Source organism: Setaria italica, chromosome IX, assembly GCF_000263155.2.
Source record: "Setaria italica strain Yugu1 chromosome IX, Setaria_italica_v2.0, whole genome shotgun sequence".
Taxonomy (NCBI): domain Eukaryota; kingdom Viridiplantae; phylum Streptophyta; class Magnoliopsida; order Poales; family Poaceae; genus Setaria; species Setaria italica.
The window spans coordinates 13202894-13219501 of record NC_028458.1 but is presented as its reverse complement, the minus strand read 5'-3'; the positions used below and the strand labels follow the sequence as shown (position 1 = coordinate 13219501).

The window sequence follows — 16608 nt, the reverse complement described above, 5'->3', positions numbered from 1 at the left end:
GCCGTAAGCACCATGACTGAGAAGCCCACATTATCATGGATGACCCATAGGATCATGGGTGACCCACTGGTTTCTAACTTCATGAGCAAGGCGAGGCAAGTCAATGATAGAAGCCGAATAAAAGATATGCTCGCGGCCATCCAATCAGAAGGGATACAACAATTTGGATCTTAACCTAGTTAGTTGCATTCAAGACTTTGCTAGGCTATATATACGTACTATGTACACCTCCTTAGGAAGACGAGATTAACTTTATAGGATTCATACTTTTGCACACGTTGCTTCTGTAATTGTAATAGGATAGTTCCAATCAAGCAATATAGTGTAAGGGTATTACTCTCCCCACGAGGCCCGAATCTCTATAAACATGTGTTCTTGTGTGTTTGGTGCCTCCGTATGTCTGTCAGCATTCATCAGCTACAGAGCACTCCTTGTAGCCTGAGTTACCAACCGTCAACACTAACCAAACTAAAAAGAATTTAGAATTACTTTTTTAAAACATGTTTGCAACCTAAAAATACTTTTTGCCCGCTCTTATGCCGCCCTCGGCAAAGAAGAAGCAACAACTATTAGAAATTAAATAATTTTGAAATGTTGAACTAGATTTGCAAAAATATTGAATCCACTTTTTCAAAATGTTGAAATAGGTTGTACAAAATATTAAATGTTGGTTGTAGTATTTTTTTATAAAATGTTGATATATGTTTTAAAAATGTTGAATCAATTATTTTTAGGTGTTGATCTAACTTTTTAAAAATATTAAATCTAATCTATTAAAATGTTGAATCTTAGGTGTTGATCTAACTTTTAAAAATGCTAAATTTAATCTATTAAAATGGTGAATTGATTTTTAATTTGGGTCCAATGGACTTTAAAATACTAAGCTTATCTAACTTCCAGAAGCCACGTAGTAGCACCCTTCGGGTCCAGACCCGACACAACCGATACTTAGGTGGGTTGGAGCGGGTGTAGAATTTTAGCCATGGGTGCCCAAAATCCCATAAGAGTTTAACCTTAACGTCTGTTAAAGTATTAAATCATACTAATATAATGAACTTTTGCTATTGAATTGTTGATGTATCATCAGGTGGAAATTTAGATTGCTACCTTACTATACTATTTTTTTACGAAGTTAGCGAGGGAAGCCTCAACCTTTTTATATTTTTTTATTCTAGATCCGTTTAATTCATTCCTATGGGAGTCGAACTCAAGTCCGTTGGATACTAACCAGGTGCTCTAACCATTAGACCAGAGATCCTTTCGCTACCTTACTAGACTACATTAATGTGGAATTATTTATGTACTATCATATGAAAGTTTCAACATGCGACATTGCTATCAGTGCTGGACTATTCTTTCGTGGGATGAAACATGAAGATTTGGCTTCATACTTTGGTATGTTGCTCAAATTGCATTTTGTGAATCAAATGCGTACTGCATTATTACTTATTATATTTTGAACACTTTATTTCTTTATAAAGAAATAAAATGGGCGCCCAAAACCGTTGTGCTCACCAGGTGCGGGTTAGCAAGTGTGGATGCAAAAATCAACCCGTTAGAGCAACTCCAAGAGGCTGCTAATCTTACCCCCAATATTTTTTTAAGAAAAAAAGAGAGAAAAAATGAACTCCAACAATCCACCTAAACCTTCCCCAATTTTTTAGCGACGCTAAAAAAACAGCCTGCCACCGCGTATATTTTAGCGTTGGCGTTCCTCCCCCAATCCTGATTCCCGCACGCCCGCGCGTCCCTTCCGATGGGCCCAATATGATGACGTGACCTGTGTTTGAAATATTGGGGGCTATTTATTAGCGATCTGCTGTGAACTGATATGTTTTTGGGGGAAATTTTTTTTGGGAGAATCCCAATACATAGTTTTGGGGAAGAATTTTTTAGATACTCTTAGAAAAAAAATTTCCCCTAAAAACATATCAGTCCACAACATATCGCTAATAAATAGCCCCCAATATTTTAAACACAGGGCACGTTATCGTATTGGGCCTATCGGAAGGGACGCGCGGGCGTGCGGGAATCAAGATAACGCTAAAATATACGCGGTGGCAGGCTGTTTTTTTAGCGTCGTTAAAAAATTGGGGAATGATTAGGTAGATTGTTGGAGTTTATTTTTCCTCTCTTTTTTCTTAAAAAAGATATTAAGGGTGAGATTAGCAGTCTCTTGAAGTTGCTCTTAATATAGGTGCGGGCGAAGGTAGGTGCGGCGGGTTTCAGTGCGGGCGAAGGTAGGTGCGGCGGGTTTCATGGGTGGAATTTGCTCCACCGTCCACCTGCCTCCGACCCATGTCATCCCGAGCTCTCGCGGCCGCCGGAGCTTGCGTGCGGCCGGCGGAAGAGCTCGTGCAGTCGTGCGCCACCGAGCTCTCTGCGGCATGGCAACGCGTCCTGGGCCACGTTTGTTTTTTCCCCTTCTTCTTTTGAATAATTTTTCTTTCTAGATCAATTTTCTTTTATTTTGGGCTTCTGCACACTCATGTCGGTCCACTAATTTTGGGCTCCTGGGCTGGCTCTTGGGCTGATCGAGCTCGAGTCGTTCACGACGGTGCACCCCTCCGGCCCTCCCTCCCCCTCACGTCCGTTTCTTTACCCCTGTTCCCTTCTCTCTGTCTCTCCTCCCTTGTTCTCGCTTCCCTGGCGGCGACGACTCGGCGAGCGGCGGCGCCATCCGCCACGTCTACGCCGGGCCCGTTGCCGGCGACGAGCACTCATCAGGTATACCCGCCCCTTCTCTTCCCTTCCTGCTGTGCGAAACGGAGCACCCCAAACCCTAATGTAAGATGTAGTCGAATCTGACCCAGTTGCAATATACCTACTATCTTCGACTTTTTTTTGCAAAAATCTGCCCCTATATGGGAGGTAGGAAACGCACTGTGGCTTAGTAGGCAGTGTTTTGATTGGATTTTTTTATTACTTTTTAAGTTTTTGACTGTAGCACAAGCTCGAAGAAAAAAAAAGTTTTGACTTTGAATTGAGTGATGCTTTGTGGACTTGGACAGAGTAAGCCTAGTTAACAATTGACTATTAGTGCTTGAAGCAGCAGGGGCTTAAATTTTCTATAATTGGGTCTTGGTTCCAGGATTAGAAAACAAATTCAAGTAGTAATACTTAGTTTTTCTATCCTTCCTGAACAGTATGTGAAAAAGCTTAGTTTTTGAAACATTCTTTAGTTATATTCCGTTGGATGAGAGTGGAATTTTCTCCCTTATTGTTTAATATAGTTTTTGAAATATTCATGTAGTTATGTTTTGTTGGATGAGAGTGGATATTTTTTCCTTGTTGTTTAAGAAGGTGGTAGTTTCTTGTTGGACGTTTTGATCAGATTGTGTTTGCAATGTATGGGTCATTTAAAACAAACACAAAAACTAAAACTTTATCTTCCAGGTGATCAGCCGTGGCATGGCAAGGAAGCCTTCAGCTTGCCTTGTGTTCTGTTTCCATATATGATGTCCTTCCTTCTGAAGGCCACAAATATTAAAAGATTATTGAAGTGGCCATTGAGAAGAGAATCAGCACTTTCAACACATCTACTTGCTGAAATTCCACCTGAGGTAGAGTTATCGGACTACCGGAGACTGCCAAGCTCTTATTGTGAGAGCCCAACAGGACTTCTCCATGGGGAGGACTTAAAGGCTGAGCTAGTTCCTGACTTGGATATTTTTTTTGAGCGTCTGTACGAATATTTCTGTGCAAAGGGTTTAAGATGCATCATCACCAAATGGATAATCGAGATCCTTAATGTTACATTTATGGTATGCGCCATTGGTTTTTTCTTCTTGTTTGTTGATTGGGATGCACTTGGCCATTTGAAATGTGGAGTGGAAGCACTTGAGGTAGGGAAGAAACCATGTGACCTAATGAATGTCATCAAGAATCACCCATTGATTCCGTTCACATATGTGAAGATGATCACTATTGGATCAATGGTTATATTGACGACGTATGGAATTATTAACTTTGTCAAGTTCTTTGTAAAATTGAGAAGCACACTGAACGTTCGTGACTTCTACTATAACAGGTAATATTTCAATTTCATGGTCCACTTGCACACATTGGTAAACATTTCTTGAGAAAATAATTTACTTGTCATTTTGTTTCCATTACTTCTATGTGCAGCCTTAAGGTCACGGATCTGGAGATTCAAACTATATCATGGCCCAAAGTAGTTGAGAAGGTTGTCCTCCTCCAGAAGTCACAACAACTTTGCGTTGTTAAGGATCTTTCAGAGCATGATATCATGATGAGATTAATGCGCAAAGAGAACTACTTGATCGGGATGGTTAATAAAGGCGTCATTGCATTTCCGATCGCCTGTTGGCTGCCTGGAGTTGGTCCAACTGTCGGTTCTCGTTTCCATGGGAGTAAAAGCTATCTGATGCTTCCAAAGATGCTAGAGTGGACATTGAATTGGTGCATCTTTCAGAGCATGTTTGATAGGTAAGTTTGCTCCTTCGTCTAGCGCCCATCAAATTATTTTGCTAGCATTAGTTTTTGCAAATTATTTGTTATAAGCAGTGCCCCTCAGGCTTTGAGAACAAGTAAGAGTTATGACATGGAAAAGAACTATTGTGCCATGGAATATGTATGTACGAGTGTCAAATTGATGTTACTTTGCTGGCAATGTCAAGAATGGAACGCTGTTTCCATTCAAGTCTATTCTACACCAGTCCTAGTAGATTTTTTTGATGAATACATTTTAAATTATTGACAAATTGAGGCGTTTATGTCACTTTAATGCCACTTATGCTATATGATAATAGAATGTCTGTGATTCTGTGAGTCTGTGTTCCCTTCCATTTGTTGCTTAAACAATGTGCAGTGCAGGGAGAATAGTGTTTACCTGAAATGTTGAGATGACAGATGGAGGAAACCTGCTGCTCATTTATTGTATTTTGTAACTGCAAACAATCTTGGAAACAACTATTACTACCTTTCTTCCATGATAATTTCAGTGTTTCTGTTTTTGTTCTTCTCCATGAAGTGCCTTTCTCATAACTGTTCCTTTAAATGTTGTCTTCCTGTACAGTCTTTATACATTATTTGTTGATTCTATTCTTTTAAAATGTTAGCTTACTTTTTTTAACCTTTTATAGATCCTCCTTTAACACAAATCTCATGTCATCTTCTTTTGCAGTAAATTTTGTGTCGGAAAAGACTTCCTAACAAGCCCATCTGTTTTGAAAAAGAGACTTATACTTATGGGCATTGCAATACTTTTGCTGTCGCCCTGCCTTGTCATCTTTCCATTGGTATATATGTTTCTGAGACATGCTGAAGAATTCTACAATCACCCCAGTACAGCATCATCTCGAAGATGGTCGAATTTATCAAGGTGGATTTTGCGTGAGTACAATGAGGTAGAAATAAGTTTCTTTTTTTGGGATAGATCCTCTACAAAACTCGGTAGATCATGTAATCTTGTTCTTTTCCAGTTTGTCCCTAATGCCACTACTTCTAACTATTTCAGGTTGAGCATTTCTTCAGACACAGGATGAACAATTGCACTCTCCACTCTTTGAATTACTTGAAGCAGTTTCCAACTCCATTAATATCTATTGTTGCAAAATTTGTTTCGTTTGTATCTGGTGGCTTGGCTGGAATCCTTCTCATCCTTGGATTCCTGGGTGAATCTATCCTTGAGGGCCATGTAAGTTTTTTTTCCCTGCATCCTTTGTGTCCCACAATTGATACCTTCCACCTTTAAAATCACGTTTCTTTATGGCTTATATGAAGGTTTTCGGACGGAATCTTTTCTGGTATACTGTTGTTTTTGGAACCATAGCAACTGTAAGTCGGAAAGTTGTGGCAGATGAGCTTCAAGTGATTGACCCAGAAGGAGCCATGACCCTTGTTGTCCAACATACACACTACATGCCAAAAAGATGGCGTGGTAAAGAGAGCAGTGAACTTGTGCGGAAAGAATTTGAAACTCTGTTTCAGGTAATTCACTTCCCTTAGATTTTCATTTTATTTACTGTGTCACTCTGGCATGTTTAGTTCTTATATCCTTTTTCCATGAGTGAGTGAGTGGGGAGGGATGTTAGCTCCATTACCAGTGGCTGGTGCAGCGCTGCCTCTGGTTGGGGACAGCGTGGTGATTTATCTGAGAAGCAAAGATGGGAGTGTCTGGCTTGTTGGTGGAGAGAGGGAGTGAGCGATAGGGCAGATATGTGATAGACAGGGAGAGGGCCTAGAGAGATCAGGATTAGTAAATCAGTAGTACTATGGGAGGGGAAGGGATATGGGTTAAGCTGGTCGCTTGGGCCAGTCCTCCTTTTCCTTCTCCTGTTTTTTCCCTCTTTCCTCCTCCCCAGTTTTGATGTTTGTAGATTGGTATAGCATTTAGCTTGAAAAGAAAAAGGATTGGTACATGTTGCCTCGCCCCACAAGCACTTGGGCATCGTGAAGGGATTAATGCCTACTTGGTATCTGTACTTGGGAATCGTGAAAGGGGTCCGGTACTCCCAGTGGTTGATTCGTTCTTTTTTATATATAAAAGAACTCAGTTTTAATGCCTACTTGGGTACTTTTGCATTTTAAGTAATGGTCTATTATTTATGTGGTTTATGAGATCCAGTGTATAATTTACAATTTTTGCCTTTAGAAGTGTAGTTGATTATTTGTAAATTGCAATTGCAGTATACCATAACAATGCTTTTGGAAGAGATGGCCTCGATATTCATCACTCCTTACTTGCTCATATTTGTGCTACCAAAGGTAATGTTTTGAGCAAGATCAACAGAAGTTTGTTTCTAGATTATGTTGTGTAATGATTGACATTTTCCTATCTACAGCGTGTCAATGATATTTTGTGCTTCATTTCGGAATTTACAGTTTACGTAGATGGAGTGGGTGATGTATGCAGGTTTGTCTTTGTATTGTGCTATTACTTATTACGATATACTAATGTTGCTACTTTGCATGGTTTCTAACTTCATTCTGTTTTCCTCAATAGCTTAAGTTTGTTTGACTTCCAAAGACATGGAAATAGAAACTATGGTTCACCACTTGATTCAGTAAAAGATATGAGGAGCTCCCAAGGGAAAATGGAGAAATCATTATTAAGGTACGTTTCATTTTAATACCATATATATGGTATAACATTTCAACACTTGATTTTTTTCTCTCGAAAAAGTGAAATGAACCACAGGTAGGAGGAATTACACGTTCAATTAATAAAGCAGGCACAGTTCATTATTTGATGTATTTGTATATTTAGTGGATACTTAAACATCCGTCACTAGGTCCTTGTCCGCAATAGCGTTTCTGGTTGATTTTATGCACAAAATCGTAGTCTCCTCTTTAAAAGTTCAAAGTGAAGCTATTGTCCACAAGAGTTGCATGATTTTCTTAATTACTGAGTTGTGAAGTGTTATTATTTAAGTAGTGACCAAGTGTTTCCTTTGTGCTTCAATGCAGTACAAATACAAATAAATTCCAATTCTTGTAATCTCATTGACAATTTGACACAGCTAAGAAAAACTGGCATTTGAAATTATTTCAAAAGAAAGAAATGTAGCATAAATTACTTTTGATGGATGTTGGCCTTAAGTGGCTATGTTATTTTATTTTTGCAGTTTCCAAAGCACATATACATCATGGCAGCCAAATCCAGATGGCAAGCAGTTTTTGTGCAATCTCCAGAGATTCAAGGAAAAGCAAATTCGTAAATATACTTTTCAAGCAATGGAAGATTCACAACTTCGGTCAAGTATTGGTCAAAGTGGTGGCAGCATTTTCCATAGGCTGCTTTCCAGAGAGGTTTTTCTAGGCAATGGGATTATTTATAACTTTAGTCCATTAGGACTGCTTGACACAGATCAAAGAGCTTATCCATATATTCTGGACTGGTATTACACGTGTCACTCTGAACGCTTAGGCAGAGATGTGGACTCATCTACCCACCGCGATGAACCAGGGGAGGATATATGGCCACCTCTGACTGGGAGCAAGCCATTAACTGAGATTGAAGAGGAGGAAATCTGGGATTCTAATCTATATGAAAGAGCTCGAAGCCACTTGGAGGCATCAACATCAAGCGCGTTCTTTCAGCGTGCCACCTTCAAGCGCCAGGGCAGGGAACAAAATTCTACAAGCTGCCCTTGGTGGGCCCAGGCCTCTATACGCCGAACTGATCCACGAGACAGTTATGTTGAGCCTCCTCACAGCAGCTTTATTGAACCTCCAGACTTTGCAAATCACTACACATCTGACCATTGTTCTAGCCAGCACAGTGATTGGGCACTGAACACTGCACATCCTAATGGTCCAGAAGACAGTTTCCATGAGCCTCCGAACTTTGGAAATCATTATGTGTCTGGCTATCATTCAAGCTATCACAGCAGCGATGTGTCGGAGGGCACCAAAGAGCTAGATCAAAGAGATTACAGAACCACCAGTAGTTGCAGCCCCCAGGCCGCCCTCTCCAAGACAAGGTACATGGATGATGACCCCGACCTGGAGCAGGGCCTGAGTTTCCATTTTGCTGATATCCCACAGAACGATGATGGAAACGAAGACAAAGCTGATGGCCATGGCGTAACCGGTATTTGTAGCTCTATGCCAGCCAGCCTCCATGTACGGATCGTACCTCGAAGCAGTGACCCAGTTTAATTTGAAGAAAAAACACAAAAAATAGTCATATATGTCCAGTGACACGATCAGTGATCTCGAATTACCTTAGAAACAAAAAGATGCAAATGTTAGTTTTGTGTGAGCTGGCAAGGCCGGCAAATTCTTTTGTACAGATGAACCGCATACCTAATATAGTCATGCCCTCCCCTTTATAGGGAGAGAGTAAACATTCCTTTTGATTGAAAACTGAAATGGTTCGATTATTCAATCGGCTAATGCTCATCTGTAGTCGCATGGTACTGAAGATCCATGAATCTGGAGAACACAATATATTTCATACAAGCGGCATGCATGATCTGTTTCCCAAACAATTGAATAACCCAAAGTCACTTTTCAAAATTGCATCTTTATATAGCGGCAACCCACAAACATACGAATTTAATCTTCTAGGAGACTGGTGCTGACAATATGTTTTATACGTACAGAATATTCATTACTTGTGAAAACCTGGCTGAATTAAAGCTGATGCAATGGAAGCAGCCCTTTCTGGTGGCACGCTTTGATCAAATTGGCATGACTCAATACATTATGCATGCTGTAAATTGCAAAAGTCGAGTACAAGAGATACATTCTTACAGTTGGTATACATCATGTGCATAACTGGTTTTAAACGATGATAGAGACATGTCCATTTGCTTTTTTAACATGACATTTGACCTGGCATGAGCATAAGCATATTACGCACGTTACCATTGCTGCAAGCCTTTTATATTCTTCGATCTGGTGTTTTTTTTTACTTAACTTCGATCTGGTAGTGAAACAAAGAGGCAGGCTGCAAATAAACAAAGCCCATCTGACTCGGCCCATGCCTGATGCCTTTCAACGAACGACAAAGCCCTGCCACGTTGATCTCCCTCGGCCCACCGAGTCCACTCGGCGGTCGGTACCTTCCTCTTCCTTTTCCCCTCCCCGCATTCGCTGCGATACGCCGGCGCCGGCGCCGCCGGCGTTCGTCCCCTACGCTCCCAGTTCTGCATTCCCCTCTTCCCAGGCATACGACTACTTGCGCCGGCCCCCTATCCTTCAGATGGCCGCTGCGGGCGACGCTGCCAAGGAGTACGTCGCCGGAGCCGCAGCCGGCGTCGCCCAGGTCGTAGTCGGCCACCCGTTCGACACCGTCAAGGTGTATTTCTTTCTCTCATCGTTTCCATTATTATCTCCGTATATGCGTTGTTCTCCGCAAATTTCGTCTTGCTTCTTGGTCAACTCTGTCGGTTTCTTACCATGCTATGTCCCTATCATAGCTATTCGATGAAATGCTTGCAAGGTTTCATTCAGCAGATAGGTATCCAACCGTGCATTACATACTGTTGTTTTTCATCTGATGAAGTAAATATGTTCTTCCTAAGTAGAGATTCACTGCATCAAATTAATGCTTTTGAATAGTTATCCTTTGCAATCTATTCAATACAATAGTGCAAGATTCTGATCACAATATATTTCAGCAACTTTGCTGATATACTCTAGCGCCAACTTCCGATGCCGTAAACGCCATCCCTAAGGTCGTAATTATGCTACATCGACCCATGTTTGCTGGTTAAGTGGTTAGCCACAACGTGCTATTGGAATGGAAATAGCATGGGTGGCTTGCGGCTTACATTTTTTGTCAGTACTCAGTAGCACATTGTGGCAAATGTATGCAGCCCATTAAGGCCCATGCATATCATGCACCTAGAAGAGCAATAGGAGCACCAGCAGTACTAGGGCCAGTTGACTATGCGTAGGGATTGTTTAGGTTTTTGTTAGTAAGTCAATACCTTTACATTGTAATGTTATCTTTAGGAGATGGTATGTTAGGTGCCATGCTTCTATGACAGTGGTACCTACCCACTCAAATGGAGCAAGAATATTGAATTTTTGTCTCTCAAAAGTTCTATTTTATTCTGGTCCATGGTCTCTTCTCTATCCTAAAAGCTCCTTTGGCCTATGCTGTCTGGCCTTATTTAGATGGTATTTACCCTTGATGAAGGATTTGCCACAAAACAAGGCATTGTCCCCCATAGGAGCCCCCATTTGACCCTGATGGTACACATTGTGTGGTGTTTGTGGCATTGCACGATGAGTTCACAAACACAAATCAGCTGGCTGTGATACTATGTGAGGTGATACTTATACATTTAACATCTACAATAGATTTTGTTTGTTAGTTCTGTGCCTATTGAATGATTCCTTGTTATATCAGTGCAAAATAATGCACAAAATAGCCTGCACCAGCTATCAGCCAAAGCTCTTCAATCTGGATGAATACATGGTTATAATTAATATAAATTTGGTTCATGTCAATTTAAGATTTTCTTGTTGTAAATTTTGGTTATGCCAGTTTAAGATTTCTTTGTTCACTGTCTCACTGATAGGTCAAGCTGCAAGCTCACAATACCACAGCTCATGGAAAGGTGTACAAGAACGCGTTCCACTGCACTAGTAGGATACTGCTTGAGGAAGGAGTAAGCCCCCTTCTTTAATATTGCTTGGTCTTGGGTCATAATCCTCCTCCTTAAAGACAAGGGATTGTACCGTGGCTGTTTTGTCTTGGAATTCATTTTAGGCCCAGCATTAGAACCTGCAGTTGTTAAATTTAGGATTGTTATACATTATCATTTCAACTTTCTGAAAGGACAGATTTATATTGTTTATTCATCCACACTGAGTCACTGACTGGAATTCTTGCTTGCCTATTTTCTCTTGCAGATTAGAGGGTTGTACAAAGGTGCATCGTCTTCATTTATTGGTATAGCAGTTGAAAGCTCCCTATTCTTTGGCACATATTCCCAAGCCAAACAATTATTACAGGTATTCAAATTATCTATCCAACTAAAAGAATTAAGCATATAATTGTTGAGCAGTAGCTGAGCAAGTAGGAACATTGCAAATCTTGAGTCAAACCCTGGCACCTGTGTTCGTGCCCCTGCTTTGAAGTGAAATTGTTGTTTTATCCTTATTTTTTCAACTTTGTGATTTTGCTCTCAACTATTCATAAGTCAATGCGATTTTACCCTTAGTCAAAACAGGGGCAAATACACAACGACCAAGGGCAAAATCGCATCTACTTGTGAATAGTTGAGGGTAAACTCACAAAATTAAAAAAATTAGGGTAAAAACACAATTGCAATTCAAAGTAGGGGTAAGATCATCAAAAAACCTTGTTTCTTTCAGGGAAACTATGAGGATGGTAGGCCACATCTACAGGTAATCATTCCTTCTGCTGCATGTAGTGGAGCGCTGATTAGCTGTATCCTCACTCCAACTGAGCTGACTAAGGTCAGTGTTATGTCTAAATTCCCTCTTTTCCCTAATTGATGTAAGGACTTAGATGCATGATTCAGGTGGCACTTAATGATGTCATGTCAAGACCTTTTCCAGTGCAGAATGCAAGTTCAAGGGAAGGATGTAATGCATGGTACTAGGTACTCCAGCCCTCTTGATTGTGCTGTGAAAACATTGGAAAGTGAAGGGGTGAGATCAACGTGCCCTCTGCCTCTATTCGGTATCTTAACGTTTGCCAGACTAATGAGCTGTTGTTGTGTTACAGCTTAGGGGCATATTCCGTGGTGGTTTAGCCACATTGTTCAGAGAGGCGATTGGTAATGCTGTCTTCTTCTGCACTTACGAGTACAGCAGATACTGGATGCACAACTATTTGGATTCACCTCGGTTTTCTAGTAGCAGTCATTTTGTTATGGCAAAAGACATTGGGATAGGGGTCATGAGTGGTGGCATTAGTGGAATGGCAGTAAGTATTTATGATTGTTTTAGATTCTTTGTAAAGCACCTTTTTACACCCTCATTGTGATGAGTATTTCCTCTCCGCAGTTCTGGACAGCTACCCTACCACTGGATGTTGCAAAAACTGTCATACAGACCGATCCGGACCCTCATTTGAGCCGAAACCCCTTTCGAGTTTTAAGCATGGTAATGCTCTTACTAGGCCTCACAATGTCGCGCTTTAATTAGCTAGTGTCTTGTCCTGATGGTGGCAGTCTACAATCCAAATGGCTTGAAATGTAACAGGTTTATAAGAGAGCTGGGATGAGTGGCTGCTATGCTGGCCTTGGACCGACACTAGCAAGAGCTTTCCCTGCCAATGCAGCGGCAATTGTTGCCTGGGAGTACAGTGCTAAGATTCTTGGTATTAAGCGAGGCTAGTATTAAGGTACTACCATATGAACATGAAATAATGCTTATATCAAGATTTAACCTTCGTTCAGTTATTTTTCCTCTGTTTTGTTTCGTTGTCATATTTGGTGGAAGATGCCATCCGGTGGCCCTTTGTCTCTCCCAGTAGACTGACAAATATGTTCCGGGTTTTTCTTGCTATTCCAGGTACTTTGCACTTGTCCCGGAATTGGACTGGGAAATACACTGAATGGAACATTTCTTTTGGTTCATGGCACGGATGTTTTTTTTCCTCCACAGCGATGAAAAGGAGGAAGGCTATACTAAGAACTCTGTAAACTTGGTGGCATCTTTGTGGAATCTTCGTGCTCCACTTCTATCTTCTACTTTGCATCAAACAAGCGTGGAAATGGTGGTGCATGTAAATGAAGCAGGTTAAGGCTACCTCCGAGCTGTACCATGATCAACCTACTTGAGTTGGTATGGACTCGATTAGAAAGGATGGCGTCATGGCGATCATGCCTGTCCCTCTCCTGATGAACTAAAAAATAGGTGCCTACGGAGGTTACTGCTGCTATTTTCCTGTTGTGCGTAAGCTATGCCTACTGTTGTTCGGGTAAATATTGGGTGCAACCCAGTGCAAACGTAGAAACTCGGATCGTATCCGTCGGATACAAAACATGCGGTTCAGATGCGATCTTGATTCCCTCAGGAAACTTCACAGGGTTCCACTTGGGACATCTTGCATGACACACCCTATTCAAAAGAACATTTATGCGAAGCTCCCTCCACCTGTCCATTCAGTGACAGGTCAGGCGACGGCTACATCTCATCTCCGTTCCTCCAGTCAATCCCGTCACCTTCCCCTGAGTCTTCAGCGGCATTCACGCACGGGTCCTGATTAGGGATCTGCTCTTATTGAAGATTACATTCTATTTCAGTTTGGGGGTCACTTACAGGGCCTACCATGGTTTAGGTGTTGGCGGCGGCGGTGGTGGATGAGGAGACTCTTCCAACTGCTGATTTGTTCCCAAGCGACATTATCCTAGGTATGGATTCATCCAAGTTGTGTTCTTCAGTTCTTGTGAGGATTCTTTTACGTCTGTAGTATTGATTCTCCCCTCAATGCACATGGGATGCTTGGTGTTCTGTAGCCCTATGTTATTTGGATGCATCTATGCTGCGTGTTTTAGTTTTCTGTAGGCCCCTAATTGACTTTTAGTATGATCTTGACATTATATATGTCAATAAAATCATCTCAGCGTATTGACCTGTAGGAACATGTGAAAAGAGACTGGAAATGACGTTGGGCTAGATTGGTGGATGTGGCATGAATTCTGGAATATCATCATCTAGCTGTTAGGCACATTTAACATAGAAATCATGATTTATTAGTCAAGTAGCATCAGCCTGAAAGGATAGCGTTGTGCCTCAGAAGCGATTCTTCAATGACACTAGGCATACCTGGCCCATTCATTCTTTTGGCATAGTTCAGAATTTTGGCAGATGACTGTTAGCTAGAATTTCAATCATGCATTCTTGATTAGTCTGAACCTCAATGTAATTCAGGAAACTAAATTAATGAAGTTAAAATAACTAGAAAATTACTTTAAGTGTGAGCCAAATGTTTAGTTCACTCATAACTGTTTCATCTCAGTATGAAAGTTAGTTGAAATAAAATTTTGATTTAAAAAATACAACATGGGTTTGCATTCTGCTTAGCTTACCAAAATTTAAAAGGCTTAAATATTGATCTTTTCTAACACACATGCATTGCTGGATATTGTATCATATCTTTTATTTTTCATGGTTACCAGGCGCGTGCATGACAAACATGTGTCTGAATGTTTTGACCCTGCGCAAATGATGGAATTCAATCTTAAAAAGAGCAACGCTGCAGCACATGATTTGCTTGACGCGTCGTCTGTTGCGGAATCAGTAGCCAAATCGGAACCCACTTTGGGTGTGGGATATAGAACACCAGAAAAATCACACACTGTACCACTCCGTGTAAGAAAATGTATTATGTATTTCAAAGAAATTATCCATCTCTGCCATGCAATATGTTCATATTTTCTTATGCAGGGACCATCTTTCACACCGGAATATGATAATATCACTTTGGTTGTAGCGTGTACAACACCACAAAAATCATGGAGTGTGCCATTCTGTGTAAGAAACTATGTGCTGTTGCTATGTTACAAAAAAAAACAGTTGGTCTCTACCAAAGATATCATTGGAATGTTGTTTTTGTGTAGGGATCATCTTACACACCGGAATGTGACGAGTCCTTAAAGCCAGCAGTTGGCATGACATTTGACAACATTGAATCAGCGAAAGAATTCTATAGAGCCTATGCTGCACATGTTGGGTTTCCAGTACGAGTGGGCCAGCACAAGGCAAAGGATGGTGTGGTGACGCATAAACGTTTATACTGCTCGAGAGAAGGGTTCCGTAAGCCTAGAGATGAGACACAATCTGAACCTGAGTGCAGCGAGAAGAGGAAATGTGAAAGGAAAATCACTCGATGTGGATGTTTAGCAATGGTTGCTCTCAAACGGACAAAGGAGAGTAAGTACATCATAACCACTTTTGTGGAAGAGCATACGCATGCACTTGTCTCACCTAATAAGCAGCATCTCATCAGATCAAATAGACAGAGTTGGTGAGAAGGTGAAGAATACATTGTTCAGTTTTCATAAGGCTAGCATTGGCACTTCGGATGCATACTGTTTCCTTCGTGTCGGCCTTGGCGGGTTTGAGAATGTTGGGTGCACATTAAGGGACCTACAGAATTACCACGGGAAGTTAAGATGCCCGATAAAGTCTTCAGATGCTCAAATGTTTGTTGACCAATTGAGCAAAAAGGCGCTCGCAAATCCAGCATTTTATTTTGATTATATCATCGACGAGAAAGGCAGGTTAGTCCATGCATTTTGGTCGGATGCCACTTGTAGGAAAAATTATTCTCATTTTGGGATGTAGTATCTTTTGACTCTACATACAGCACAAATGAGTATAACATGATATTCACACCCTTCACTGGAGTGAATCATCACAAGGCAACTGTGTTGTTTGGGGCTGCACTATTATCTAATGAGAAGATAGAATCCTACACGTGGTTGTTTAAGACATTCTTGAATGCAATGGGTGGTGTTGAGCCAACTGTATTTATAACCGATGAAGATGCTAGCACGAAGGTTGCGATACAGAATGTTTTCCTAAATCAATCCATAGACTATGCATGTGGCACATACTTAAGAAGGTTCCCGAAAAGGTTGGTCCTGACCTCAAGGAGCAGGATGAGTTCCATGATTCTCTAAGTTTATGTGTATGGTCATCTGAAACTCCAGAGGAGTTTGAGGAACGATGGCCACCCAAAATTAATCTCCCTTTCTGAATTGAACATACATGAAAAGTATTGTAAGCTTGCACGTCAGGAATTAACGTATATATGGCAAAAGTCTATAGTATTTTAAATACAAAGAACCCAGGACCGAGCAGCACATGTACTTAGTAAGTACAACTCACATCAAGAAAAACCTGTGTTTTCGTAGTAATTAGAGGTTTACAAAATATAAATGTATCACAGAAAATAGGCTAGATGTTTTACTGGAGCACTTTCTTACTTCGTCATGTTTAACCTTATGAGTGTCAGTTTCTCCTAAATTTTGTAAGCAGTGGCAGATTAAAGGTGACGTGTTATTAGAATCCATAAGTTAGCACTTCAAAAAATGTCAAAAAGCTTAAGCAGCCAATATTGTGATCTGGGGAGAAATGAAGTTGAAGCCACATCACTGTCTGTGATGTTTACCCTGGCATGCACCAATTCCTCCTCGATCTGTAGCA

At 40.9% G+C, this 16608-nt stretch overlaps 2 protein-coding genes across 3 annotated transcripts; both read left to right on the top strand.

Moving 5' to 3' along the window:
* The first annotated feature begins 2577 nt into the window (after window positions 1-2577).
* On the top strand, window positions 2578-8854 carry LOC101785364 (autophagy-related protein 9). The gene is made up of 10 exons (XM_004982523.3): window positions 2578-2727; window positions 3397-4030; window positions 4129-4449; window positions 5147-5369; window positions 5480-5659; window positions 5746-5952; window positions 6652-6729; window positions 6807-6877; window positions 6968-7078; window positions 7590-8854. The coding sequence occupies exons 2-10, from the start codon at window positions 3456-3458 to the stop codon at window positions 8623-8625; spliced, it is 2802 nt and encodes a 933-aa protein (XP_004982580.1). The 5' UTR covers window positions 2578-2727; window positions 3397-3455; the 3' UTR covers window positions 8626-8854.
* A 645-nt stretch (window positions 8855-9499) lies between these two features.
* LOC101784566 (mitochondrial arginine transporter BAC1) lies at window positions 9500-15924 on the top strand. Of its 2 annotated transcripts, XM_012842864.3 has the most exons (13): window positions 9500-9769; window positions 11001-11090; window positions 11335-11436; window positions 11800-11904; window positions 12007-12099; window positions 12176-12376; window positions 12457-12555; window positions 12655-12796; window positions 12967-13653; window positions 13736-13808; window positions 14577-14769; window positions 14845-14931; window positions 15018-15924. In XM_012842864.3, exons 1-8 carry the CDS (start codon window positions 9674-9676, stop codon window positions 12787-12789), a joined length of 921 nt encoding a protein of 306 aa, XP_012698318.1. In that variant the 5' UTR covers window positions 9500-9673; the 3' UTR covers window positions 12790-12796; window positions 12967-13653; window positions 13736-13808; window positions 14577-14769; window positions 14845-14931; window positions 15018-15924. The 2 variants fall into 2 exon arrangements, with proteins under 2 accessions (XP_012698318.1, XP_004982578.1); XM_004982521.4 differs by having other exon boundaries at window positions 12967-13808.
* Window positions 15925-16608: the final 684 nt, after the last annotated feature.

Excerpts from the sequence above, each read along its gene's own strand:
- LOC101785364 (XM_004982523.3), top strand. The coding sequence starts at position 3,456 with ATGATGTCCTTCCTTCTGAAGGCCACAAATATTAAAAGATTATTGAAG. Across the intron at positions 4,031-4,128 it reads CGTGACTTCTACTATAACAG|CCTTAAGGTCACGGATCTGG; the intron begins GTAATATTTCAA and ends TTCTATGTGCAG. Across the intron at positions 5,660-5,745 it reads AATCTATCCTTGAGGGCCAT|GTTTTCGGACGGAATCTTTT; the intron begins GTAAGTTTTTTT and ends GCTTATATGAAG.
- LOC101784566 (XM_012842864.3), top strand. The coding sequence starts at position 9,674 with ATGGCCGCTGCGGGCGACGCTGCCAAGGAGTACGTCGCCGGAGCCGCA. Across the intron at positions 11,905-12,006 it reads CTCCAACTGAGCTGACTAAG|TGCAGAATGCAAGTTCAAGG; the intron begins GTCAGTGTTATG and ends GACCTTTTCCAG. Across the intron at positions 12,100-12,175 it reads AAACATTGGAAAGTGAAGGG|CTTAGGGGCATATTCCGTGG; the intron begins GTGAGATCAACG and ends GTTGTGTTACAG.